The following is a 27,606-nucleotide window of genomic DNA, read 5'->3' on the forward strand; positions in this document are numbered from 1 at the left end:
ATGCCCCACCCCGGCACTATATAAGTACAGTATGCTGCGATAAGTCGGCCTGTCAGCCTTGACCACTGGTAACGGAGGGTGCTGCAATGATTGGGCTGCACTTATTGCTGTTGCTGGCACCCGGCTTGCTCCATGCCCAGGACTATGCCCCTCCTCGGTACAACGTGAGTCTGGACCGGCCGCCCGAGCAGCGCTGGGAACCTGTGCTGAGACATTACAACCACACCGAGCTGAAGGAAGCCATGGAGCATATACTGCGGTAAGTAGCCACTACTGTTCTGTGCACACGCTAATCCCTCCCAGTGTATTCAGTGCACCCATTCCTCCACATGCCGCTCTGGAGCTAGGGAAAGTTGGGTGATATTATCTTGTACAGGCACTTGGACCTTTTATAACAGCTTTTCCAGTAATACAAATAACAACGGAATAAAACAAATTCTGCTTTCTTGTGTTTCTGGAGGCTGTTTGGTTATCGCCTACCGTAATTCACTCAATGATTGCAGTGATAGAAGACTACAGGAGAACCCCACACAACACTTACCCAGCTCTCCAAGGAAGAGAAAGCATTTCACATGGAAGAAACAGAAGTTTGCAGGAATGTGGGAGACTTATCAAAACTTGGTTACTCTATAGAAGGCAGCTGTCATTTGTGATATTATTTGGCTGAGGGGACACTAGTCAGATTTTTATTATTATATATTATTTTTTGCTATCCTGTGGATAGCCAATGAGTTGGTCTCGTAGGACAGCCCCTTTAACTAACACCAGGTTGTTAGTTGCCCCAGTCTCTGATGCCCCAGAAAAAAAGTAGAAGACTGGTTAGAAAAATGTTAGAAGACTACCATAAATAATAATCCACTGTTGCAGCCGTGCATCCAAACCAAATGGAGGTTATCCAGGGGCATAACTTGAGGGGGTGCAGAGGGTGCGGTCGCAACCGGGCCCATGAGGTGTCACTTTCCAATATAAGAAGACTAGTACTATATACCATACATTATAGTCAGGGGCCTGGCACGGACTTTGCACTGGGGCCCATCAGCTTCAAGTTACGCCACTGAGGTTATCTATGATTATAGTTTTATAGGTGTCCAGATATATTATTTACATTACTTATATAACTTGGTTGTAAACAATAAGATGAGTATTTCTGTTTTACAGCACAACATTACCTGGCTGGGTACATGCCATCATTCGTCCACTGGCAGAGGCAGAACTTCTATTTCTTGTGCGTAAAGAATATGCTGGAGAGATAAAGGGTATTGCCAGAACACTTGGAGTTAACCTTGGGGATGTAGTGGCCCTAAACCTTTGCTATGAAGCCACAGCGTAAGTTCCTCTTCAGATTTGTACATCAGTGGATTTATTTTTATATCAGATTGCCTCATATAATAGAATAAAATAAACATGTCATTTTTCATGGTTTTATTCATACTGTAATAATAAAACAACGTATGGGAAAGAAGAGTGTAAAGGGCAACAGTTAAGTAGATCGACCATCAAGATAATGCATGGGACAAATTCCAATGTCACTATTTAGTGGATACATTTCTGGTTAAGTAGAGGTGAGGAATATATCCTTGGATTCATGCAAAAAAATAAAACTGTACAACAAACTTCAAATCCCCTTCATAATCCCAGTATGTATTTCCATTTGTAGTACAGGTGAATACAGTTTTTTGGTTGAGGTAACTGTGCAGATAACTCGCTGTCCTTACATCGACTACCACCCTATACACAAACTTTTATTGGTTATATTAGAATGTGAAATTGACAGCCAATATGTATTAATTCTAGCTGATGGTATATAGATCAGTTTATTTATCTCCGATTTTAGAAAAAAAACAAAACAATGTTTAAGGGGTTGGGCCAAGTTTGATTGCTATCCCCTTTTCACAGGATAAGGGGAAAAAATCTGATGGAGGTCTGACTTCTGGATCCCCCACAGCTCAGGACCCTCTCCCCCACTAATTGAAAGTAATATTGAAAGGTGCGGCAGGATTTATGGTTGATGCTTCATTCACATTGTGAGAATAGGACCCCCTATTCCTGAGTTGTGTGGGTCCCAGAAGCAACCCTACTTATGGGTGTAGACCATCACACCATTGTCTACAGGATGTCAATGTACAGAATTGAGTGCAAGTGCACATACTCAAATTATGCTCCTTTCATCACTGAGAAAACACCGTCCATGCCAAGTGACCCTGAAGTCCCATTGATCTGAACACAAGGTGGGCCAAGCATGCACCCCTTCCTTTAAGGAACACTTCAGGGGACTTTCAGTTCCCCATTCTCCTGCCCCCTTGGTGATCTGTTGCTTTGATAAATGTGACATGAAGTTGCGTAACATTTTTGTATTTTGCAAGAAAAATGAATTGCAATATTAAAAAGGAGGGGGAACTGAAAATCTACTTTTTATTCCTAAAAAGTATATGAAACCCTAGAATTTAGTTTCAGTCCTTGAAGTATATCGAAAATTTAAAATAAAGATTTTGTTCCGTACATTCGACAAAAAATGTTTATAGTTTTTTATTTTCTGCAGAAATTTTCTCAGTTCACCATGTGCCTCAGTTTCTTCATTTTCTTTGGAACTGGTTTTGGAGGGGATTTGTCTTTATCCTACACCAGTTTACTGGTTTAGGGTTATTTTTAAAATACAGCATTTTTTTGATGTATCGATTTATTTAAGGCTGTGTGTTCTTTGCATTCAAGAGTAGAACATGAGAAATGTACATTATAGGTGTTGGTCTTCCCTCCTGCCTGAATGGAGAGTTTGTTGCTAATATGTTGCAGATTTTCTATTCTACTCTGTGAGCAAAAGTCTGCCTGAAAATAGCTGAGTGTATTTTTTTTTCCTCACAATCATAGACTTCAATGGAGAGGAGCTGGCTCTGTTCAGCCCAATCACAAAAAGGGTCAGTAGAGGTGAGAGTTGCACTCATCATGTATTAACAAGATGGCAACCCCATTGAGCTGGCTGTTTCCTTAAAGAGGTATTCCCACGAAGACGAGTTTCTTATGTTCTTAACACATTCTCTAATTCATTGTTGTTAACAAACTTCCAGCATTTCACAGATATAATTCCATCCCGTCTCTATCAGTCCTACAGTACACACTGTGAGACACTGAAGGGGTTAACTGTGGATGGGGGGTATGTTTCCCCTAGGTTTTGCTTCTATGCAAGGCCTTAGTGCTGAGGTGGGTTTGTCCAGCACCTTGGACACAGGTGATGGGTGCAGACTAATGAGCCTGCATAAAATCACTCAGCAGAGTTGAGTGTGTTGTCTCTCTGTGGAAGGAGGCTGAGAGGACACAGCCCTGACCTCTGTGCCTGGAGCAGCCACGTGATCTTTGTATAGTGTGAGTTAGTGGACTATTTGTATAGTTAGCACCCTGACGGGTAGGTTTTTGTTTGTTTATTCAAATACCTGAATGTAAAGGCTGGTTTATTTTTGCTGCAATAAACGCAGGCGAGACCTGTTTGGACTGTACCTTGGTGTCACTGTCTTGAACTGCATCACAGCACCCCGCGACCACGGTCTCTACCGGGCCAAATCCTCCACATATGGTGGAGGATGCGGGCAGTTCAAAAAGACATACACCTGAAAGGCTTGCTCCATCCTGCAACATTGCATGGCCTGGGTGAAAGCAGCAGGCAAAGTGCAGGATAAAGCCAAGATGGAGGACTTTATTAAATACCTGCAAGAGGAGGCCAGAGCTAATCGGCAGCAGCAGCAGGCCATGCTCCAGCAGCAGGAGGAGAGGTCCCGCCAGCAGCAGGAGGAGGCCAGAGCTAATCGGCAGCAGCAGCAGGAAGAGTCCCTGGCTAATCGGCAGCTGCAGCAAGCCATGCTCCAGCAGCAGGAGGAGAGGTCCCGCCAGCAGCAAGCCATGCTACAGCAACAGCAGGAAGAGTCCCGAGCCATGTTCCAGCTGATGATGGAGAAGTTTTCTGGCATTATGGCAGCACCGCAAGCGACGACTACTGAGGGGTCCCATACTGGTCTGCAAGGGTACCCGGTTGTCCAGCGTTCCGCACGGGCTGCAGTACAAAAGGCTTTACAAAAAATGGCGACGACCGACGACGTGGAGGCGTATCTCACAGTGTTCGAGCGAGTAGCTGAGCGAGAGGAGTTACCGGCTGAGCAGTGGGCAGATGTCCTGGCACCGTTCCTGACCGGCGAGTCGCAGAAGGCTTACTACTACCTGAGTGAAACGGAGGCCCGTAAGTACCCCCAGCTAAAGGCGGAGATTCTGGCTCGTCTTGGGGTCACCGTTCAAGTTCGCTCCAGCCAGGTCCACCAGTGGGCTTACTCAGAAAAATTACCCCCACGCTCCCAAATGCATGACCTGATCCATCTTGTCCGGAAGTGGCTACAACCAGAGGACTGCACCCCCGCACAGATGGTAGAGAGAGTGGTCCTCGACAAATTCACCCGTTCTCTGCCCTCTCGGCTCCAGCGGTGGGTTGGACAGGCCGGTCCCACAAAAGCTGAGGAGCTTGTGTCCCTAGTAGAGAGGTATCGGGCTACGGAGGACCTTCTACTTACCTCTCCGACACGAAGCAGTGACAGGGGCACCAAACCAGCTGGTAAGACTGCTACTGCGGAAAAGGGGAGACATGTCAGTTTGGGAGGGGGTTCATTGGGGGGCGTGGTTACCCAGAAACCCAGTGAGGCTTGTGACAGAGGTCATGGCCGTATCCAGTGTTGGCGGTGCCATGAAATGGGCCATATTGCTGCCAACTGTCCACTGTCAGTGGAGCCAATGGACTGCAACCAGACTCGGCGAGTGTCACTGTTTGCCCGGCCAGTTCTGGCGGCTGAGTCAGTCACGGATGCAGAACCCCAAGTATGCATGGTCACAATCGGTGGTCACACAGTGGAAGCCTTGCTAGACTCAGGGAGTCTGGTCACCCTGGTGCGGGGAACTTTGGTTGATCCTGGACTATACAGTGGGCGGAGAGTGGGAGTGTTGTGTATACATGGGGACACTCGCGAATATCCCACTGCTGTCATCAACCTACATACCCCTTGTGGTACTGTTACCCATGAAGTGGGGGTGGTGGGGACCCTTTTTCATGAGGCTATTATCGGCAGAGACTTACCGGTGTTTTGGGACCTCTGGAGACAAAGACCCACCTCAGGTGCTGTTGCAGATATTGGACATCAGGTATGTCCGGCCTTGGCCCCTGAACCCTTTGAGGCCGATGTACACACACCAGCAGTAGGGGTGACCCCATGTGATGAATTCTCTCCCCTAGAGGTCCTAGCTGGTGAGGTCGAGGGCCACGAGGAGGTGGCCGACGTGCTGGACCTTGAGATTTCCCGTGAAAATTTTGGGGCTGCACAGCTACAGGACCCTACCTTGGTTAAAGCACGGGAGAATGTTAAGGTGATAAATGGGGTACTCCAAATACCAGGGGCTGATAAAATATACCCCCGAATGGTGATTATTGGGGAACTGTTGTACAGGGTCGACCAGATACTGGGTGAGGAGGTTGAGCAACTTGTAGTACCCCAATCTCACCGTAGGCTGGTGCTAGATTTGGCACACAAACATGTGCTGGGAGGGCACTTAGGTGCTGAGAAGACCCGAGAGAGGATCCTGCAGAGATTTTTCTGGCCCGGGGTGTGAGAGGAGGTAAACCGGTATTGTAGCTCCTGCCCTGAGTGTCAACTTACTGGCCCGGTCTCCCACTTCAGGAGTCCTTTGGTCCCGCTACCAATCATAGAAGTGCCCTTTGAACGGATTGCAATGGATCTGGTTGGCCCCATAGTCAAATCCTCCAGGGGGCACCAATACATCCTAGTTATCCTGGACTACGCTACGCGGTATCCCGAGGCGATTCCATTAAGGAGCACCTCCTCCAAAAATATTGCTAGGGAGCTGTTCCAGGTGTTCTCACGCACAGGCCTCCCCAAGGAAATCTTGACTGACCAGGGTACCCCATTCATGTCTAGGGTAATGAAGGAGATGTGTAAGTTACTACAGGTAAAACAGCTCCGCACCTCTGTGTATCATCCTCAGACAGATGGCCTGGTCGAGAGGTTTAATAAGACCTTGAAGGGGATGCTAAAGAGGGTGGTCAGCAAAGATGGGAAGGACTGGGATTGTTGCCCTATTTGATGTTTGCCATACGGGAAGTTCCCCAGTCCTCCGCGGGTTTCTCACCCTTTGAGCTGTTATATGGCCGTTCCCCACGTGGGCTTTTGGATATAGCCAAGGAGACCTGGGAACAGGAGAGGACCCCCCACCGTAGTGTGATAGAACACGTCTCCCTTATGCAGGACCGCATAGCGGCGGTAATGCCCCTTGTAAAGGAGCACATGACAAGGGCACAAGAGGCCCAGTCTAGGGTCTACAATAGGTCAGCCAGACTCAGGACCTTTAACCCAGGCGACAGAGTGCTAGTTCTGGTGCCCACCATGTAGAGCAAGTTCTTGGCAAAATGGCAAGGACCATATGAGGTCATGGAGAGAGTGGGGAAGGTAACCTACAGGGTATCTCAGCCGGGGAGGAGGAAACCCAAACAGATATACCACGTGAACCTCCTAAAGCCATGGAGGGAAAGAGAGTCCCTGATGGCCATGGGAGTAGAGAAGGCGTCTGTCCCCAAGAAGGGGACACCGGAGGTAGGTGTACCCGATGCCAAGGTGCCTGAAGTACGGATCTCGGAGTCCCTCTCCAGGGCCCAGATTCAGGAAGCGAAGGAGTTTGTGCTCCGAAATATGGATGTGTTCTCTAAGTTACCGGGACGTACTTCAGTCATCAAGCATGATATCATAACCGAACCCCACATCCGGGTACACCAAAAACCCTACCGGGTCCCTGAAGCGCGCCGGCTTGCCATATCCGAAGAAGTCAGGCAGATGTTAGACCTGGGGGTTATCGAGGAGTCTAAAAGTGACTGGTCGAGTCCTATTGTGTTGATTCCCAAACCTGATGGTTCCCTACGGTTCTGCAATGATTTTAGGAAGTTGAACGAGGTGTCCAAATTTGATTCCTATCCCATGCCCAGGGTTGACGAGTTGATAGAACGACTTGGACAGGCTAGGTTCTTCTCCACCCTTGACCTGACGAAAGGGTATTGGCAGGTACCCCTGACTGACAGGGCTAAAGAGAAGACCGCTTTTGTTACCCCTGATGGGCTTTTTCAGTACGTGGTACTCCCCTTTGGGCTACATGGGGCTCCCACCACATTCCAGAGGTTAATGGATCTCGTGCTAAAACCTCACCGGAGTTATGCCTCGGCCTACTTGGATGACATCATAGTCTATAGTAACGACTGGGAGAGTCATCTAGCCAAAGTACAAGCAGTGGTAGACTCCCTGAGGGCGGCAGGGCTGACAGCGAACCCCCAAAAATGTGCACTGGGTCTGGAAGAGGCCCGTTACCTGGGGTACCGTATTGGGCGAGGGGTCATCAAACCCCAAGTAAATAAAGTGGAGGCGATCCAGCAGTGGCCACGACCTTTGAGCAAGAAGCAAGTGAGGGCTTTTATGGGTATAGTGGGCTATTATCGCCGATTTATCCCCGATTTTGCGACAATAGCGGCACCCCTGACTGACCTGACCAAAGGTAGCAGGGCGGTGATGGTAAAGTGGAGTGAAGAGGCTGAGGGGGCGTTTCAGCGACTTAAGACGGTTTTGTGTGAGGGACCGATACTGATCACCCCTAACTTCACCAAGACCTTTATTGTACAGACTGACGCTTCTGACGTGGGCTTGGGGGCTGTCCTGTCCCAAGTGGTGGAGGGTGAGGAACATCCTGTAACATTCCTGAGCCGCAAGCTCACACCTCCTGAAAAGAACTATAGTATAGTTGAGAGGGAGTGCTTGGCGATAAAATGGGCTCTGGAATCCCTGAGGTATTATTTGGTAGGGCGGCAGTTTACACTAGTGACTGATCACTCTCCCCTAACCTGGATGAGTCAGGCCAAAGAGAGGAACGCCAGGGTCACAAGGTGGTTCCTAATGCTCCAGAATTTTAAATTCACGGTGGAACATCGAGCAGGAAAGCTGCATGGGAATGCCGATGCCCTATCCCGTACCCACTGTCTGATGGCCAAAAGTGTTCGTCCCAACAGGGTCAAACAGAGGGGGAGGGTATGTGAGACACTGAAGGGGTTAACTGTGGATGGGCGGTATGTTTCCCCTAGGTTTTGCTTCTATGCAAGGCCTTAGTGCTGAGGTGGGTTTGTCCAGCACCTTGGACACAGGTGATGGGTGCAGACTAATGAGCCTGCATAAAATCACTCAGCAGAGTTGAGTGTGTTGTCTCTCTGTGGAAGGAGGCTGAGAGGACACAGCCCTGACCTCTGTGCCTGGAGCAGCCACGTGATCTTTGTATAGTGTGAGTTAGTGGACTATTTGTATAGTTAGCACCCTGACGGGTAGGTTTTTGTTTGTTTATTCAAATACCTGAATGTAAAGGCTGGTTTATTTTTGCTGCAATAAACGCAGGCGAGACCTGTTTGGACTGTACCGTGGTGTCACTGTCTTGAACTGCATCACAGCACCCCGCGACCACGGTCTCTACCGGGCCAAATCCTCCACAACACTTTCAGCCCCTAGACATGACCCTGTAAATTCTGACTTGGGGTCATGCTGCCACCTTGGATTTCTGTGTGAGATCCTGCAGATGAGATTTCTTTGTCTCTCTTCTGTGGCTTTAGTCCTGCACAGAGCTCAGACACTCACTGATAATTTCCAACAGGAGATTGTGAGCAAGGAGATAAGTCATCCAGGGGGACGCAGGCACATATCTGTGAGATGTAGCAGAACCAGGGGTGAACCTAGCCTTTCTGCTGCCAGAGGCGAGCTATAGAAAGATGCCCCCTTCCCCCACTCCATATATGTAATGTATCAAGGAGTGTCAGGACCAGACCCAAATCATATTGGTTTAATTCGAAAATAAAGCATTGCAAAATACATAAGTGTGCCACCATGTACTATATAACAAAGCAAGCTACTACAAAGAACAAAATACACACAACAATCTGCCATATAATATCAAATCAATACATCATGCCACCATATATTATAAAATACATCCGTCGTCCTCCATGTAATATATAATAGATCCAGTATTCCGCTGTATACCATATAATACACACAGCGTGCCACCATATAATACATATAGTGTGCCGCCGTATACCATATAATACATAGTGTGCCGCTAAATATTATATATATATATATATATATATATATATATATATATATATATTTTATACACACACACACACTCATACAGCAAGTACACATATATATATATATAGCATGCATATACACACTCACCGCACAGTACCGTATATACTCGAGTATAAGCCGACCCGAGTATAACCCGAGACCCCTAATTTTACCACCAAAAACTGGGAAAACCTATCGACTCGAGTATAAGCTGAGGGTGGGAAATGCATTGGTCACAGACCCAGCCAAGTATATAGCCAGCCAGGCTCCTATAATATACAGCTCGCCCCCAGTAGTATACAGCCTGCCCCCCAGAAGTATACAGCCACCCCAGCCTGCCCCCCAGTAGTATACAGTCAGCCCAGAATTTAAAAAAAAAAAAAAAAACTTATTTACTCACCCTCCGGTGGCCCCGATGCGCAGCGCTGCTCCCTCGATGTCATCGCGGCTCCTCTTTTGGCTTCCCGGCTCTTCTTCTTGCTTCCGCGCCGTCTTCTGTCTTCTTTAACATCGCGTTGGGATCCGCAACTGTTCTCTCCCGTGCGGTGCCTAGTATGACGCGCCGCTGCTGCCGCCCAGCACGATGTTAAAGAAGACAGAAGACGGCGCGGAAGCAAGAAGAGGAGCCGGGAAGCCAGAAGAGGAGCCGCAGTGACATCGAAGGAGCAGCGCTGCGCATCGGGGCCACCGGAGGGTGAGTAAATAAGTTTTTTTTTTTTTTTTTTTTTAATTATTTTTTTTACAAGTATTGACTCGTGTATAAGCCGAGGGGACGTTTTTCAGCACGAGTATACAGTATACAGAGATATGTATACATATACATGTTTACAGAGATGCATATAAATATGTGTGTGTGTATGTATGTGTATATATATATATATATATATATATATACATAATTACACACACATTTATATTTAGATGCATCGTACGTAGGATATGAGAGGAGGGTAGGAAGGCGGCTGCAGACGGAAGGGGCCACCCAGGTGGCCAGGGACGGAGCCATCTTGGCGGTCACAGCCGAGCTGCGGTGAGTGACCTGTCTGATCCCGCCTCCCACCATCCACCAGGAGGCGCCGCCTGAGGCGAGTTTCTCAACTTGCCTCATGATAGGTGCATCCCTGAGCAGAGCTCACAGTATAAAAGTTTGTCGGCCTCTGTGTAATAGGCATCATGCATCTCTTATCTGTCTCCTCCTTCTATGTTTCAGTGTGTTAGCAGCCAGATGAAAGTGTATATACGCCTGTACCCTGATAATGTAACACTCCCCACAGAACTATATGGATCATAATGTGTCTGCTTAGAGGCCCCACCCACACTCTGGGATTTTGCACTGAGCAGCATAGAGAGTGATAGGAGCTAAAACAGCAATAACACGGAGTATCATTGTAAAGTAAGGGGTTAAATGCTTGTTTTATTGTGTTAACATCACTAGGGGATTGAAATGTGAGAATTTTGTTTCGTGGGAAAAACCCTTTAAAAGATAGTATACCTGTGCACAATGTAAACCAATATTCTTTTCTAACATTCTATAATACATTTGTATTGCAGGTTCTGCACAAGTATTATTGCCCAGGATAACAATGGAAATGTGTACCATGGAAGAAACTTGGATTACAATTTTCCTGAAATATTAAAAAAACTAACCTTGGATTTGGATTTTATAAAAGATGGAAAGGTACGGTATTTTCTACCCACAGTACATTGGGTTCATCATTCAACCAATCTATTTTATGTTGTGTGATTTTTATTTTCCCTGTCAGAAAATGTATTCACCTGCAGTAGTTTTAGTTATCAGTGATATAATTATGTAAATAATAATATAAATATAATAGCATAAAATTATATACATTTATGTTTCCAATATATTTATTAGGTTGCATACACTGGCACAACCTTTGTAGGCTACATTGGATTGTGGACTGGTCAGAGGCCCTATGAGTTTACCATATCTGGAGATGCAAGAGGTAGAAAGCAAAATTTATACATTGCTTAATGTATTCTGTTATTTGGCATTATATTGTCAACATTGTTTAGGATTCTTAACCTGGTTGCATTCTTTCAATAACGCAGAACTGTTAGAATTGCCAGGCTAAAGCCCCAGCAGGAGAAATATATTAAAAAGTAGGAACTAGGTCATTATTCCTTTGTTTGTGTGCTCTGTTAAAACATAACTTTTATTTGTTTATGTGAATATAGGACAGACAAACTTGTATTGTGGGCATCTATAAAAGTGTACTCTGGCACCTATCACTACACTTCATTGCAGTGGTAAGTGCACTATTAGTATCTTGCATGCACCTAGACTACAGTGTTTGGAGAGTACAGTTACCGTAGGTGAGTGGGAAGGTGTGCAGGATAGTCAGTCCGGGTACTGGGGAGTGCAGACTTGCTGTATCACTACAAAGGGCACCTATTAGCCCTTTTATGACTTGTGTGTGTGTGTGTGTGTATATATATATATATATATATATATTATACCATTAGTAGATTTAGCATAGAGATACTGGCCCACATTTATTAAAGCCCCTGCACCAGTGTTCAGTCTGACTTTGCACGGTACTCCCTGCTCACTCCGTGCATGGATCTGGGTGGATATGATGTAGTGTTACCATGAGGACCTGTCAGCGTGTCCACTGCCCGCTTCAGACTCCTGTGAATTTCCGATCAGTTCAGTGTTGAGTGATGTTACCATGCAACGTTTCCTAAGTCTGGTATTCAGTAATACAGAACTTGCTAAACTAAAGTAGCAGTAATCCACCTGATATACATAGTAGTAATATTACTTCAATTATAAAAGTAAATCTGATTTTCAACAATCCTTTAACTGCAGAGCGCGGTGAATGGTGGAAAAATGCAATCTCTGCTTTTTTCAAACGAAATTCTCCTGTCAGCTGGTTAATAAGAGATGTAAGTACACAAACTTGATTCATTACTGAAGTTATCCTTTCCCTGCAGACAGCTTTTACATTGCATTTTTGGTGCATCGTTTACTTCATACGCATATTCAAAAAATATGCAAGCAAATTGACTGCCACAGTTCAGATCTGCATCAGAGGTTTCCATTATGCTCTTTAAAGGGAACCTACCACCACAAATCTACCTATAAAGGTAGATCGGGTGGTAGGTGGATCAATAGGACGTGAGGATAGACCTTTTAAGGACTAATCCTCACGTCCTCGCACTTTTTTGGAAACTTTTATTCGGCACATATGTAAATTTTTTTTATGCGGCTACTGGGGCGTGGAGTAGCCGCATCTGAGGTTACACGAGGCACTACTCCACGCCCCGGTAGCCTCTTTTCTCCTCCTACTTACAATCTTCGGCGCGCAGCTGCTCTAAGCTGCGCGCCCTCGTCCGACGATCCTGCCGTCTGCGCATGCGCAGAACAGCAGGCCCGCGCCTGCGTGGTCACTGCTCCGAAGCCGGAGCTGCACAGGCGCGGGCCTGCTGTTCTGCGCATGCGCAGACGGCAGGATCGTCGGACGAGGGCGCGCAGCTTAGAGCAGCTGCGCGCCGAAGATTGTAAGTAGGAGGAGAAAAGAGGCTACCGGGGCGTGGAGTAGTGCCTCGTGTAACCTCAGATGCGGCTACTCCACGCCCCAGTAGCCGCATAAAAAAATTTACATATGTTCCGAATAAAAGTTTCCAAAAAAGTGCGAGGACGTGAGGATTGGTCCTTAAAAGGGCTATCCTCACGTCCTATTGATCCACCTACCACCCGATCTACCTTTATAGGTAGATTTGTGGTGGTAGGTTCCCTTTAATTACAAATGAGCCTGGGCTACCCCATACATTGTCTCACCATGCCCCACTAGAGGTGACCCTTCAACACTCTGCCTCACTGCGTAGTGTGGAAACTGAACCCCTACTAGCTCCTTCTGGTGGGTGGCTGCATACCAGAGCTCATTACCGACTATTATAATAATGATGAAGGGTCATATCTTTACTCACATTGTGTGATGGTCTGAAAATGCTTCTGAGAGGTATGGCAGGCAGCGAAGTCTGGGTTTACGGAGTTTGGAAAAAACAGGCAGAGAATAAGCAGCATCGGTATTACGAAGAGGGATAGATGACAGGGCACTCTAGATTTATAGCAGGATTGCGTAACTCAACAGGAGAAATTATCACCTGCCATATAAAACATTTTTTTGCCTTCTTTTGATACCTTGTATAGATCCCGTTCAGCAGTTTCAATGGACAGTATTTATGAATATCAGCAGAGCAGTTTCCCTTCCACAGTTGACACAGGAGCAGAAAGCGATTTTTGAGGCACCCATAACTTAAGATGAATTGGAACGTGCTATGCAACATGTGGCTAACAACAAGGCCCCTAGCCCTGATGGGATGCCTATTGAATTGTTTAAGCAATATGGGAAGTCTCTGTTGCCCAAGTTTCATCAATTCTTACTGCAGGTAGGAGAGGCACAACATTTGCCTCGCTCCGTGGGAGAGGCCATAATTAATCTTCTCCCCAAGCCTGGGAAGGACCCGGAGAGGGTAGAGTTGTATAGGCCTATATCTTTACTTCCATGTGATGTCAAGATGGTAGCGAAGGTACTGGCGGTCCAAATGGGCTCAGTAATTACCAATCTGATTCACTCAGACCCAGTGGGTGCTGTGCCCTCTAAATTTGCATCCATCAATGTGAGACGCCTTTTCCTGAACCTCCAAGCGACCCAAGATAATCCAGGAAATCGTGTGGTTGTCTCTCTGGACGTGGTGAAAGCTTTTGATAGTTCCATTCTACACAATCTGTGTGTCATACTGGGAAAAATTGGAATTTTGGTCCTAGGTTCATAAATTCGGTGCGCTTGTGTGCAAGCTCGCATCTGTGTCAACAATATTCTCTCTGAGTCTTTTAGGTTGGGAAGGGGAATAAGGCATGGATGCCCCTTGTCTTCCTTGCTTTTCTCACTGGCCATCGAACTGCTGCCGGAGCGGTTGAGAGAGGACACTGGCTTTAAATATGGAGGAGAAAATAGCCCTATACGCAGATGACTTATTACTATTTTGAGGGGACGCAGAGGGGCTGTAATGAGTAATTGATGAGGGGGACTGACTAGGGCTGTTAGAGTAATTGATGAGTTTGGTGTGTATGCAAGGTTTACAGTAAACTGGGACAAAAACAGGCATTGCCTCCCGCAGCCTGTTGTCAAACTTTAAATATTTGGGTATACAAATATCTCGCAGAGTAGCTGATTTCTTACCATTAAACATGCAGGTGTTACTGGGGAAAAGTCAAAATGAAGATGGAGGCTTGGGGTAGTTGGGAGAATCGACCTAATCAAAATGATTATTATGCCCAAACTCCTATGTGTTACATAATTCCCCTGTGTCATATTTTTAACTCTTTAGTGAAGCGGCCTTAAAAGGCTCTAGTGACCAAGCATTTTTAGCGAATATATTCGTAATCGAGAAGATGCTAAATGTCCGTGATGCACGGTGGATCCAGCCAACCTATATCATATGTTTTGGGGTTGCCTGAGGTTATAGCGATACTGGCAAAAAATATTTGCCTTACTAGAGCGGCTGTTTGGCGCTATAATTTAATTGTCACCACTGGTGGTCATATTGGGATATATCTTGGAGCTTTCTCTAATGTTGGCGCAAAAGTTGACTAAAAATCAGCCGAGGAAGCTATTGACTACCTACTGGCTCAATGCCTCTCCTCCTAAATTAAAATGATTATTAACACAAATTAATGATACCATTAGAGGAGAAATATATCCATACAAAGCGAGATACTCTTAAAAAGTTTGAAAAACAATGGCGCAGTTGGCTTTTGAATCCTGGCCTGCCGTCAGCGGATGTCCTCAGACGTTGCAACTATTATGCAGTCTTGGGTGGCGGCTTAGGTTAAATCCCTGCTCACAAAAAACGTCCTTCTATCCAGCGTGGTCCTCCAACAGGTTTGGATGTTAACGGTACAATTTGAGGTTAGTAGTTGAGACGCCCTTTGCCGGGGGGAGGAGGTTTGTGGGTATTTTGTTAAATACAGGGAAAGGTTGATGTCTTTTTCTTGTGTCATTTTTTTTTAATCAAATAATTTATTAACAGTTTTTAAAAGAGCATTACATGCACAAAGTATTTCTTTTTTCCCCCATTTAGCTGTATTATATTTTATGCACTTTAAATGACAGAATAGCATGACAGAAGTCACTGAATACATCTGTGAACATAGCCTAATAAGCATTGGTCTTAGGTAAAATCTATCTTAGACTTCATGTTCAAGTGGGGTGACCCATTTAAGTAGTATTTCCAAAGATAATAATTGTTCCCCTAAATTATAATAGCCTGAAAGTAGCTAAAAGCCTGATCCCTGGTTGCTGTGCATAGGCATGACTCATAATGGCAGTTTGATGTTATAGAGCATTGTAATGCATTGGTTAAAAACAGAGCCTCGGAGCACACGCTGGACCCCGGAGCTGCAGCAAAAGGATTGGATCCCCTGGCAAGTTCATGCTTGAAAAGGCATCAAATAATTTACCCTGCTAACCCTATTTACATGCTGCAAAGAACTTGGAAGTTTCTGCCTAGGAAGTTAAAAGCTTGGATATGTGATGGTCAGCTGATCACCATGGCTGCATTATTCTAAATAGGGATTTAGAAAATTAGGACAACCCCCCAATATGACCGAATTGGCCAGTTATTGATTTTCATGTAGTGTAAGTGGGGTAACTTCTGTTTCTATTAAGAATTTTTTGAACACTTGCTTCATTTTCAGGCATTGAATGATGACAGAGATTTCGAAGCTGCGGCTCTACGACTGGCCAAGACACCAATCATTGCAGAAACCTATTATATTATAGGTGGAACAGAGTCAAAAGAGGGTCTGGTGATCACCAGAAACAGAGATGGACCTGCTGATCTCTGGCCTTTGGATCCTTTACGAGGAGAGTGAGTTATTTCCATATGTCACAGGGCATACTATGATATTATGGTCTTGAAGTTAAAATTAGAACTTTACTTCATTGTTTTGCATTTCAGTTAGGCTTTCGGCTTTGATTGGGATAAGGTTTTTGGAATTGCTGCTATTCCATTGCTGTAGCTAATAGGGCTTTATATTTAGAAGATATTTATTTTGTAATGCATTGATATTTTCCACAAACTGTTTAAAGGGAACCTGTAATCAGGTATGTCATTTTTAACCGAAGTCAGATACTTTATCAGCACTATAAATTAATCCAGCACTTTTTAATCAATTAGCCAGGTAATGTAAAATGATTAAAAAGAACTGGATCTATTCATATTGCTAATAAAGCCATTTTTGAAATAAACATTCCATAGGCTATTAGTACCTGTCGTCAGGTAAAAATTACCTCCCTCATGACAAGTTCCCTTTAATGCATCTAATATATAAAGGTGTGTGTGTGTGTGTGCGCTAAAGGAATCTGTACAATCAACAAATTGTCTTACTTGAACGTCATAGACTAGATTTTCCAAAATCCACGTATTACCCACCATATACAGGAGCCATTGGCTGCTGCTGCTACAGTGGCAGTTAGAACATGAGCTGTGATTGGTTGCCATTTTGCCACATGTCAATAATATGAGCTCTGAGCTTTGGTTACTATAGGCAATGAGTATAAGATGCTTATGTGTGAGGTAAGATGGAGAGGGATACAGAGATAGGGGGTGATTAATCAGAAATGTCTGAGGTAAAACTGTTCCAGTTGCCCATGAAAACCAACCAGAGATCAGCTGTAATTTTATAAACCGCTGTGGGAAAATGAAACTTGAGCTCTGATTGGTTGCCTTGGGCAACTAGAACAGTTCTGCTCTCAGACACTTTTAATTTCGTCAAAGACAGGCGCGGAGGCTGTCGGAGGGGGGGACAGGCGCGGAGTTATTTGCATAACGTTAAACTTTTTTTTTTAAACCAGGGCATAAAAAGCTAAAAGAATAGATCCTTCCAATATGGAGACACGTCAGTGTGCTTGGTTTACAATCCTTATCCTGGTGCTAGATGTTCTTTAAGGATTGAAGGTTTGCATAAATGTTGCACAGCCATGCCAGTGTGACGAAGAAAAATTTAAGGGGGAGATGCTGGCACAAATGTAACACCCACTCATCTCTTAACTTGCATACTTGCATCTTCCCATGCAGTTATTTCAGAGAAAATCAATATACAGGCGGTCCCCTACTTAAGAACACTCGACTTGCATACGACCCCTAGTTACAAACGGACCTCTGGATATTGGTAATTTACTGTACTTTAGTCCTAGGCTACAATGATCAGCTGTAACAGTTATCCCAGTTGTCTACAAATGAAGCTTTATTGTTAATCTGGATTCTTATGACAACCCAACATTTTTAAAAATCCAATTGTCACAGAGACCAAAAAAGTTCTGTCTGGGGTTCCAATGATAAAGTATACAGTTCCGACTTGCATACAAATTCAACTTAAAAGCAAACCTACAGACCCTATCTTGTATGTAACTGCCTGTACAGATATGCTTATTCAAAAATATATGCAAAAATGTATTTTCTACGTACAGTACACATTGCATTGAAGAGGAATGTATGCAATTTACCTCAGTGGAGAAAAAATATAAAAAATAAGCATTGGGGCTTTTGTTATTAAAATGAGTGGAAGCTAAATCTTTAAAATTCTGTACCATGAGCCATTATGATTTGATAAGTTTTACTCCGGTCGTTGACTGGCTGTGTTATTCCACACTTATACGTTATCTCTCTCCTACTTTTTTGCAGATGGTTCCATGTTGAGACAAATTATGATCATTGGACCACTCCACCTCCCTCTGATGACAGAAGGTTGTTTTTTTTGTTTTTTAACCATCTACATCTGTCTTCACTTATCCATAATTTAGGAGTGCAAGGATACCTTGTTGGCTTTCATTGTCAAGCTCCATTTAAGGGTGCGGTCACACGTCGCGTTTACCGCATGCGTTAAAAAACGCATTGGAATAGCTGGAGAGTCATTTGCCTAAACACCTCAACACTTGTGTTTACAAAACGCATGCGTTAACCGCAATGTTAACGCATGCGTTAACAATGCGTTAACAACAGCATGCGTTAACCGCGATGTTAACGCATGCGTTAACAATGCGTTAACGGTTGCGTTTTGTAAACACAGGTGTTAGCAGCTGTTTAATTAGGCAAATCACTCTCCAGCTATTGCAATGCGTTTTTAAACGCGACGTGTGACAGCACCCTAAAAGACCTGTTCAATGCTTCAATCATAATGTTTTTTTACCACTAAGCTAGTAGCATTTGCTGATTTATAAGACTTGAGTTTACATTCATGTCTCTAAAATGAAAGAATGTGTTTGGTTAATTTTGTAAAAAGTTTTGAGTACAATGGGCAAAAACAAGAAGTTTTTCAGAAATTTTTTTTCTCTGCTATTTTTTAGTTTTTTCTTCGATGTGTTTTAGTTGATCCGAAAATTAAAGACCTATTCCAAAAATATTTGTTGATCACATATACTTTGGAAAGGACATTTCGTTTTAAGAGTCTGCAGCATTTGATACGGCTCATTGTTTTATGTTTGCTGTAATCTTCATTCTGTCTGACACATACCACATTTTTCAGACTATAGAACGTGCATTACTATAAGACACAACCCAGATCTAGTCATCCAACAAAAGGAAAACTATATTTGACACCATTTTAAAAAATCTCTGATCACACATAAGCACAGCACACACAGGCCCGCTACATCCATGCACTCACACACCTCTAGCTAGCTACATACCTTCACTTATACCGGTCTGCTACATGCATTCACTCACACCCAGTTCCAGTGGCAACTTCTTCCTCCATTGGAGTGATGCAAGAATGCGATCAGTCACATGACTCCATACTTCTAGGTCCTATAGGTATTTCTCATGGCAGGGAGAGAAGAGCAGTGCAGAAACTCTGCTCTCTGATCTGGGGGAAAAGCTTTGAGTTCTTAACCTGATCTCCAGGACAGTGGTCAGGAGGGTCTAGCAGTGCTCGATCCTCCTGACCTTCAGACTATAAGACACAGGCCTTTTTTAAAAAACCTGCGCATACTGGCTGCAGGTCCTCAGCAAGCAAGCAAGCTACGGAGGCTCAGCGGAGCGGCGTGTATTCAAATATAGAAGAAAAGAATAATCCTCCAGTACAGCGTGTCCACAATATAAGACTTCAAATTTTATTTGTAATTCTAGACAAGACTGTTAATTGCTTGTTCTTATCTACTCGTATAATTGCAAATAAACTTGAAGTCTTATGTCGTGGAAACGCTGTGCTGGAGGATTTTTCTTTTGTTCTCTATTTGAAAACCGGCAGTTTTTAGCAAGTTTTTCTTTTATTCATAAAAATATGGTATATGTTCAGAAAGAATTGTAGGTTTAGAGATAATATGCACTTTTTATGGGGAGAAGGATCTTGTTTTGTGTGTTCATTGTTATCAACACACCACAAGTATTTTACACCCTACAAGAGTGGTCTGTTGGTGTGCACACACTGCTTCCCCAGCCCCTTGAATTGTGTAGTGTTGTGGGGAAGGGTTCAGAGCTTAAAATATATTAAGTTTCTACCTCATGTCTTTCTGTTTGTGTAAAATTGTCCATCTCTTTTGGTATGTTTTGCAGAACTCCAGCTATTAACGCTATGAATGCTACGGGACAAGCAAACATCAATACAGAAACTTTATTCAAGGTTGTATTTTTATATATATATATATTTTTATGACCATGTTTTTACATTCTTTTACTTCAAGTTTTACTGTTAACCCCTTCCCAACAAATGATGTAACAGTACGTCACACATCAGGTGTGGGTGCATGGAGAGGACTCACAAGCTGGCTGCTTCAAAAAACTGCCTTCTTGGCGAACATTGTCGCTCCCCGTGACATCAGGGGGCGGCTATCCGTCGCCATGACAGCCCCGAGTCTTCCGAAGACCCGAGGCAGCCTTGGTTTTCAACCCCTTCATTAAAATGTGCGATTAGCACATCAGCATTGTAAGCGCTGGGAGATGGTGTCTGATGTGAGTTTCCGGCTGGCCGGCGCACAGATCAGGTGGACCGCGGCGCGGGACATCGGCAGCACCGAGGGAGGCAAGTACACATTTCTTATTTTTAAATAGCCCACCCCAGCCTGGCCCTAAAATATTACTTAACTCTTATAACCCTCTTTAAGATGACGTCATCAACGCCACTTTTCAGGCACTGCCAGCAGGCAGTTTGCGGGTTCTGATTGGGCTGCCCCCCAAAGGCAGGTTAAATGCTGCGGGCGCGCTGACCGTGGCATTTAACGGGTTAAACACCCGTGATCGGGGCCTACTCCGACCGTGGGTGTCGGCTTTTAGGTACAGCCAGCTCCCTGTGAATCCCGCTGCTGTTTAAGATCTTGAGCTGCATCGGCTCCGTGTCCGATACATTGGACGCTGGGCGCCACTCCTGCACCCCATCTTGACAGCAAGAATATTTACATGTTTTCTTTCTAATTTATTAAACAAGAAAAACTGAAATATCACATGGTAAGTATTCAGCCCCTTTCCTCAGTATTGAGTAGAAGCACCTTGTGAGCTAGTACAATCATGAGTTTTCTAGGGTGTGATGTAACAATTTTTTTTTTACGTAATAGTACTGCATAACGGGAGGTGCGTTCCTGCATTTTGCAGTATTATGACAAGCTTCTGGCTCCGGCTCCTGAACGGAGAATTATACAGCCAACACCCACCTCTAACACCCGTGATCGGAGATTCTTACACGGGAGGTCCGCTTCTCCGATGGCAGCCCCAGGATCTGCCAGTACCTCGGGACTGCGCGATCTTCTTCCTGGAGCCGGGTCCCGCCTCCTAGCTGCGCATGCTCATTGTCTTGCATAACACAGTATAATACATCTGTATTACACTGTTATATGATTGACAGCTTGAACAAGCAATCAGAGCATCACATGTTCAAGCCAACCTGTTAGAAAGTCCCCTAAACACAAAATTCCCTATACACATCAAAAATAAAGTTCACCAAAAAAAAACAAATATTTGCTATCGCAGCTTCTGTAGAATAATTCAGAAACAATATTGGACCCACTCAGTGAACGCCGTGAAAACAAAACCCGAGAAACTCTCCAAATTTTTTTCCTAAAATCCCTTCACAAAAATGTTCCAAAAAGTGATCAAATAAAGTTATGTACTCCAAAATGGTACTACTGAAAAGGACAACTCCACACTAAAAAAATAAGCCCTAAACGAGCTCTGTCAAACAAAAAATATTAAAGTTGTATCTCCGAAATGGTGATACAAAAACAAATGAGATTTTACTTATTTGAGTTTTTTTTGAGCCAGAATTTTTTTTGGTCTCCATGACAGATGGATTTTAAAAATGTTAGGTTGTCATAAGAACCAGGATTAACATTAAAGCATAATTGCAGACACATTTGATAACACTTACAGCTGATCATTGTAGCCTGGGGCTAAAGTACAGTAAACATCCAGAGGTCTGTTTGTAAATAGGGGTCGTCTGTAAGTCGGGTGTTCTTATGTAGGAGACCGCCTGTAAATGCATACTTTTATATGTCTTGCACTGAGGAAAGACTTCTCTCTGGATATTCTGCCATTTGTTACCTATATCCAGTAGTTTCTTTGCTATACTCCTTAGTTTACCTCTGTGCTGCAATAGCTGTTTCCTCTGCTCGTGCTGATAAGCCCTGTGAGCCAATGGTTTATCTGATGGTTTCATAGGAGGGGCTGCTGCTACCTGTTCAGAGGAGGTCATGTGACCGCTCTGTCTGTGTATGAAGCCGAGCTGGATGTGTTCAGTAACAGCCCCATAACATCCTAAAAATATATTAGAGGATGTATAAAAAAAATTCATTGCAACAGAAGGAAGACATTTGGCATGTTTTGGTAGTATAATTGTCTAAAAAGCAGAAAATGTAAACATTTGGAAAATTGAGAATTTTTTTTTTTTATTTTCACGTTTCATTGTCTAGTTTCCTGCAGTGTTTTTTTGAGTTATCACCTTAATCCAGATGTGAAAGTTGCAGCTTTTCTAAAGTCACAATTTTTTGTGCAAATCTACAGCTGCCCCCAACCATATTTGATTAATTTGACTTGTCAGGAAGGTGAAAAATGTCGATAAGGGATTAATTAATATGTTACAAAGTTTTCTATTATCTGCACTGTTCATTTCTAAAATAAAACACTTAAAGGGGTATTCCGGGAATATGAACATCTGACACAAAAACCCAGGATGATATAAATAAATGAATACAACAATACTCAATGTTATTAGTCACAAAACGGAGCTTAAATAATTTGATTTTATGATTTACTAAATTTATGGCCTCTCTAAAGTAGGTGGAGTGATCACTAAGATGGCCGCCACTGGAAACTACAAGTTCCATGATCCTTTAGTTCTCAGTCACTCCTCCCTCTTATGCTCTGCTCCCAGTGATGATCTAACAGGTTTTCTTGCTCTGTTACCATAGTAATGATGTGTAACTGCCATCACCACAACACTGGTCATACTGGATGCACTGCAACCAACCGACAACAGCCAAACTGAGTGGTGATCACATGACCCTGCCCAGGCAGGTGCAGGACATGTGATGTGGACATGTGACCAGCAGCCATCTTCTGTCCTGCAACGGACTGCGCGGAGGAAATTAACGGACTGATTAAAGGGCCAGTAGCATTTTAATTGTTTATTACAGTCTATGTCATCAGCATTTTCTGCTAAGGGGAGCAAAATTTTAAATAACACATTGGCTTATATTTTGAGTGCCCACTTGTATATGAATTATGCTGATTCCTGGAATACCCCTTTAAATCTAAACAATGTTTGAAAAGAGTTTATCCCCATCATAGCACATTTCTATAAAGTATGTCTCAACAAGCTCTAAAGTTATTAATTACATGTAACAAGAGATGTGTATTTCCTCCAATGCACAGGTCCTGTCTGTGAAGCCAGTGATGAATTCGTAAGTATTACAATATTAAATTGTAATAACATGACTATTACTTGCCTCCCCTTCATATCCACATGTGTCCAAAGTTTAATTTCTTATTTCTGGTGCGGCCCCTGAAGCGTGCACAAATTATATTACGGTGGAGTCTGATGGTGCTTTGCAGAGCACTGTGTGCTCATTTGCATATCTTAACTTATTTTTTTATAAAAATGTGGGCATGCAAAGAAATAAGAAATTAAGCTTTATGTCCTTTAAATCTCTGTTCATATATTTGATACAATTTATACAAATTTGACAACTCAGCTGCTGCAGTCTGGTTTGACTACAACATCTAACAGTTTAAGTCAATTGGCGGCCAAGTGGTGGCTGGACATACTGTTTTTCACGGCTTTAAGACATTGGCGCTTCCCTAATTCTCACAACTACTCTGGACGTCATCAAGGAAGGGGTGACAGCAAATAAGAAGACCTATTCAAATCAACTCCAGCACTCATACCGTTGAATAGAATTCTAAACAAAATGGCTAAATACAGGGGGTCCCCTACTTAAGGACACCCGACTTCCAGACAACCCATAGTTAGACAGACCCCTCTGACCTATGGTGAAGAGCTTTCTGGATGCTTTACTATAGCCCCAGATTGCAATGATCAGCTGTAAAGTGTCTGTAATGAAGCTTTATTGATAATCCTTGGTCCCATTACAGCAAAAAATGTTTAAACTCCAATTGTCACTGGGGCCCAATTTTTTTTTGTCTGGATCTACAATTATAAAATATACAGTTTCGACTTGCATACAAATTCAACTTAAGAGCAAACCTCCGGACCCTATCTTGTATGTAACCCCGGGGACTGCCTGTATATAATATAACAAATATACTTTATTGAGTATTGTTTGAATGACTCATTGCATCTCCCATTTTTTTGTTTTTTCCTCAAATCACAAATGTATTCAACAAATCTGCAAAGTGCTTACAATACTTCAGAAAGGAAAGGTTTATTCAGTAAATGTAACATTTTAGGCTAATGCTGGCCTGTAGCTGGTGCACAACTGTTGTATAAATAAAATCAAGCTGTCAGAATCGCTTGAATTTCTCTGTTTTTAGCAACCACTGTTTATCCCGAAATGACCATACTTCACTAAATGGTTATTTAACAATTCTGTAAGATACACTGAATAAAATAAGTCTCTTATGAGATCATAGAGATCTAAAGAGGATGGACAGGACAATTTTTTTTTCCTAAATAAACGAGATGAGCTCTTTAGCTATGGCCATTATGTTGGCTGATATTGGTTACTTATTCTATGGATAGGTCATCAATATCTAAAAAGGTAGAAAACCCCTTTAAGGCCGTAAATGACATTTTTGTGTTTATCTACTACTGTTTGTTTTTGTTGTTTTTTAGCATTACTGTCTATACAACAGTGATGAGTGCGGCAATACCAGAGAAATACACAACTTGGGTCAGAAGCAAAGTTTAGGTAAGTGGGGAGCAGTCAATCCAATTAGGATTTGTCTAGTATTATGTCATTGATTTGTATTGCCTAATTTAGAAGGAACAAAACCCCATGAACTACATGGCATGCTGCCACAATGTTATTCTGTGCAGTTCTCTACCAGCTGGTCAGAGTTTCTTCTGTCTTTATACTGCATACTTGTATTATCCTTGTCAGTAAAAATATGTAATTCAGCGTGATAACATGAGTACCAACATCTCTGGGATCCCTACATGTTTACAGAGTGGTAGGACCATTGTGTTGCTCTTCAGAAGGCAGTAGATGTGGTGAAGGAGTGGCCATTCGGAGTAGGGGTATCTTCTCTGATTCAACAACTCACATAAACTGAGATCCAGAGAGTTCTATGTAGAAAGTCCACATTTTATGAATAGAAATATGTTACAGAAGTGTCTCCAATTACAGTATATTAATGAATTTCACCTCATGCAACCCTCCTTATGTTCTAATTGCAGCTTGGGTGGGCCATGACAGAAAGACATTGGACCCAGAGCTTGTATTTGGGAAAATAAAAGCCTGTTATAATGAATTGTCACTTATATTTTGTGTTGCACATTCTTTCCATAGATGGAAGAGGAACTGTAAAGTAATCCGAAAGAATTTCACCACATGTTCAAACTACTGAAAATATGAGAGATTTCATGATTACTACTAGCTCTAACATGAATCATTTTGTGTAGATGGAGAATCCCAGGGCCTTTTTTATATATATATGTGCCATAGACCAAGAAAAAATTTCATTTTTATTTAGTCATTTCTCACAGCAGGGAAGCTTTGGACATAGTGTACACTGTGCTATTATGTACAAAGAGTGCAGTTACCTCTATTTTTCCAGTGAACTGGAAGGTTGGGGCACATTCCAATGGAATATTTTAACCCCTCCAAGCGGGTGGAACAAACACTTGCCGGTAACACTGCGACTGCTATCACCAATCGCGGGTGTTAACCCATCCATAAGCTGGCGGTGCCCATGGCAACCGGTCATCGGGGGGGGCTCTCTGGATTTAACCTATTCATTACAATGTACAATTTGCACATTGTAATGAATGAGGAGGAATATCTCCATATACTGCCATACTATACACTAAATCACCCCCCTTTCCCTAGAACTGATATAAATAAACAGTAAAAAAAAAACTAGGGATTGCCGCGTCCCCAAATGCCAATCTATTAAAATATAACGGTTTTAGCTTGCAAAGTTGAAAATGGCACTCTTTTGCCATTTTGAAAAATATAAAAAATTCAGTAAAAATTGATTTAAAAAAGCCGTACAGTCCTAAAAATAGAAGCATTGAAAATGTCATCAAAAGTTGCACAAAATGATAGCACCCATGGCTCCGTACACCAAAGTATGAAAAAGTTATTAGCGCCAGAAGATGATAAAAAAAAAGTGAAAACATTATAAAACCTGTACAAATTTGTTATCCACAAGATCACAACAACCCAAAGAATAAAATAGACTTGTCATTTGGGACACACAGTGAAAGCCGTAAAATCCAAGCCCACAACAAAATGGCACAAATGCGCTTTTTTTTTTCCACCAATTTTACTGCATCTGGAATTGCTTTCCTGCTTCCCAGTACAAGGCATGGAATATTATATACCATCACTATAAAGTGCAATTTGTTACACAGAAAACAAGCCATCACACAGCTCTCTACATAGAAAATTTAAAAATGTTATAGATTTTTGATGGTGGGGAGTGAAAAATGGAAATGCAAAAATAAAAGGATCCTTAAGGTGTTGTCCAACCTGTGACATTTCATGAGTAGTTTGATCACTTTGGCCATATACTTATAGCATTGCAGCACAAAATTAGAACTAGGCAGAAAATTATTTTGCTTTAAATAGAAAAAAAAAAACCTGAAGAATTACAGGCAGTTCAGTTTAAAGACATCTGGCTTACAGATGACTTCTAGTTAGACCTACCTCTCTGCCCACTGTGACCATAGTGAAGCTCTGTAGATGACGTGATTTACTGAACTTGGCCTCAGGCTGCAGTGATCGACTGTATAAGTTATCAAAGGTGTCTGCAATGAAATCCAAATGTCAGTGGATTTTATTACACTTGCAAAATATACCTTAACCGCCTACTTGCACCAGGATGTACTTTTTTGTCCAGGTGCTGGGGGGGGGGGGGGGGGGGTTATGGAGAGAGCTCACATGCTGAGCTCTCTCCATACACGGCGGGTGTCAGCTGACGCCTGCCTTTTACTGCCGCGCTATTAGATATCGTCTTAAAAATTTCTATATTATGCAATACAGTAGTATTGCAGTACAGGCAGTCCCCGGGTTACATACAAGATAGGGTCTGTAGGTTTGTTCTTAAGTTGAATTTGTATGCACGTCGGAACTGTATATTTTATCATTGTAACCCCAGCCAGAACTTTTTGTTCTCCATGACAATTGGATTTTAAAAATGTTGTGTTGTCATAGGAATTAGGATTATCAATAAATTTTCATTACAGACACCTGTGATAACTGTTATAGCTGTTTATTGTAACCTAGGGCTAAAGTACAGTAAATTACCAACATCCAGAGGTCCGTTTGTAACTAGGGGTCGTATGTAAGTCTGGTGTTCTTAAGTAGGGGACCGCCTGTATATAATATGAGCCATCAGACCGTGTAGGGTTAAAGTACCCTAGAGGGTCTGAAAAAATATCAAAAGAAAATTATATAAGAAAAAAACATGTAAAAGTTTGAATTGCCCCCATTCCCTAGATCACATCTAAAAATAAATATATATCAAAATATAAAAAGATTATTCCGTTACACGGTAATGGAAAATGGCACCCAAATGTCCCAATTGACCACTTTTTTCACCATTTTTCTATTCATGAATATTTGAATTAAAATATTTTCAAACGGTCACATTGGTCCCAAATTGATATAAATTAAAACGCCAGTACTTATTGCAAAAAATTCACATAGGTCTCTACACCAAATTGTGAAAAAGTTATTGGCCTCAGAATCTGGCAAAATTGCAAATATTATTT

At 42.9% G+C, this 27,606-nt stretch overlaps 1 protein-coding gene across 3 annotated transcripts; it reads left to right on the forward strand.

Moving 5' to 3' along the window:
• Nucleotides 1-26,526, forward strand: LOC140069920 (N-acylethanolamine-hydrolyzing acid amidase-like). Of its 3 annotated transcripts, none has more exons than XM_072116208.1 (11): nucleotides 1-259; nucleotides 1,159-1,326; nucleotides 10,743-10,869; nucleotides 11,068-11,158; nucleotides 12,025-12,101; nucleotides 15,919-16,091; nucleotides 17,907-17,969; nucleotides 19,776-19,842; nucleotides 23,082-23,110; nucleotides 24,502-24,577; nucleotides 25,066-25,149. In XM_072116208.1, exons 1-10 carry the CDS (start codon nucleotides 87-89, stop codon nucleotides 24,575-24,577), a joined length of 1,044 nt encoding a protein of 347 aa, XP_071972309.1. In that variant the 5' UTR covers nucleotides 1-86; the 3' UTR covers nucleotides 25,066-25,149. The 3 variants fall into 3 exon arrangements, with proteins under 3 accessions (XP_071972309.1, XP_071972317.1, XP_071972300.1); XM_072116199.1 differs by lacking the exon at nucleotides 25,066-25,149 and adding an exon at nucleotides 25,178-26,526 and having other exon boundaries at nucleotides 2-259; XM_072116216.1 differs by lacking the exons at nucleotides 23,082-23,110; nucleotides 25,066-25,149 and adding an exon at nucleotides 25,178-26,526.
• Nucleotides 26,527-27,606: the final 1,080 nt, after the last annotated feature.

This window comes from Engystomops pustulosus, chromosome 1 (genome assembly GCF_040894005.1).
Source record: "Engystomops pustulosus chromosome 1, aEngPut4.maternal, whole genome shotgun sequence".
Lineage (NCBI taxonomy): Eukaryota > Metazoa > Chordata > Amphibia > Anura > Leptodactylidae > Engystomops > Engystomops pustulosus.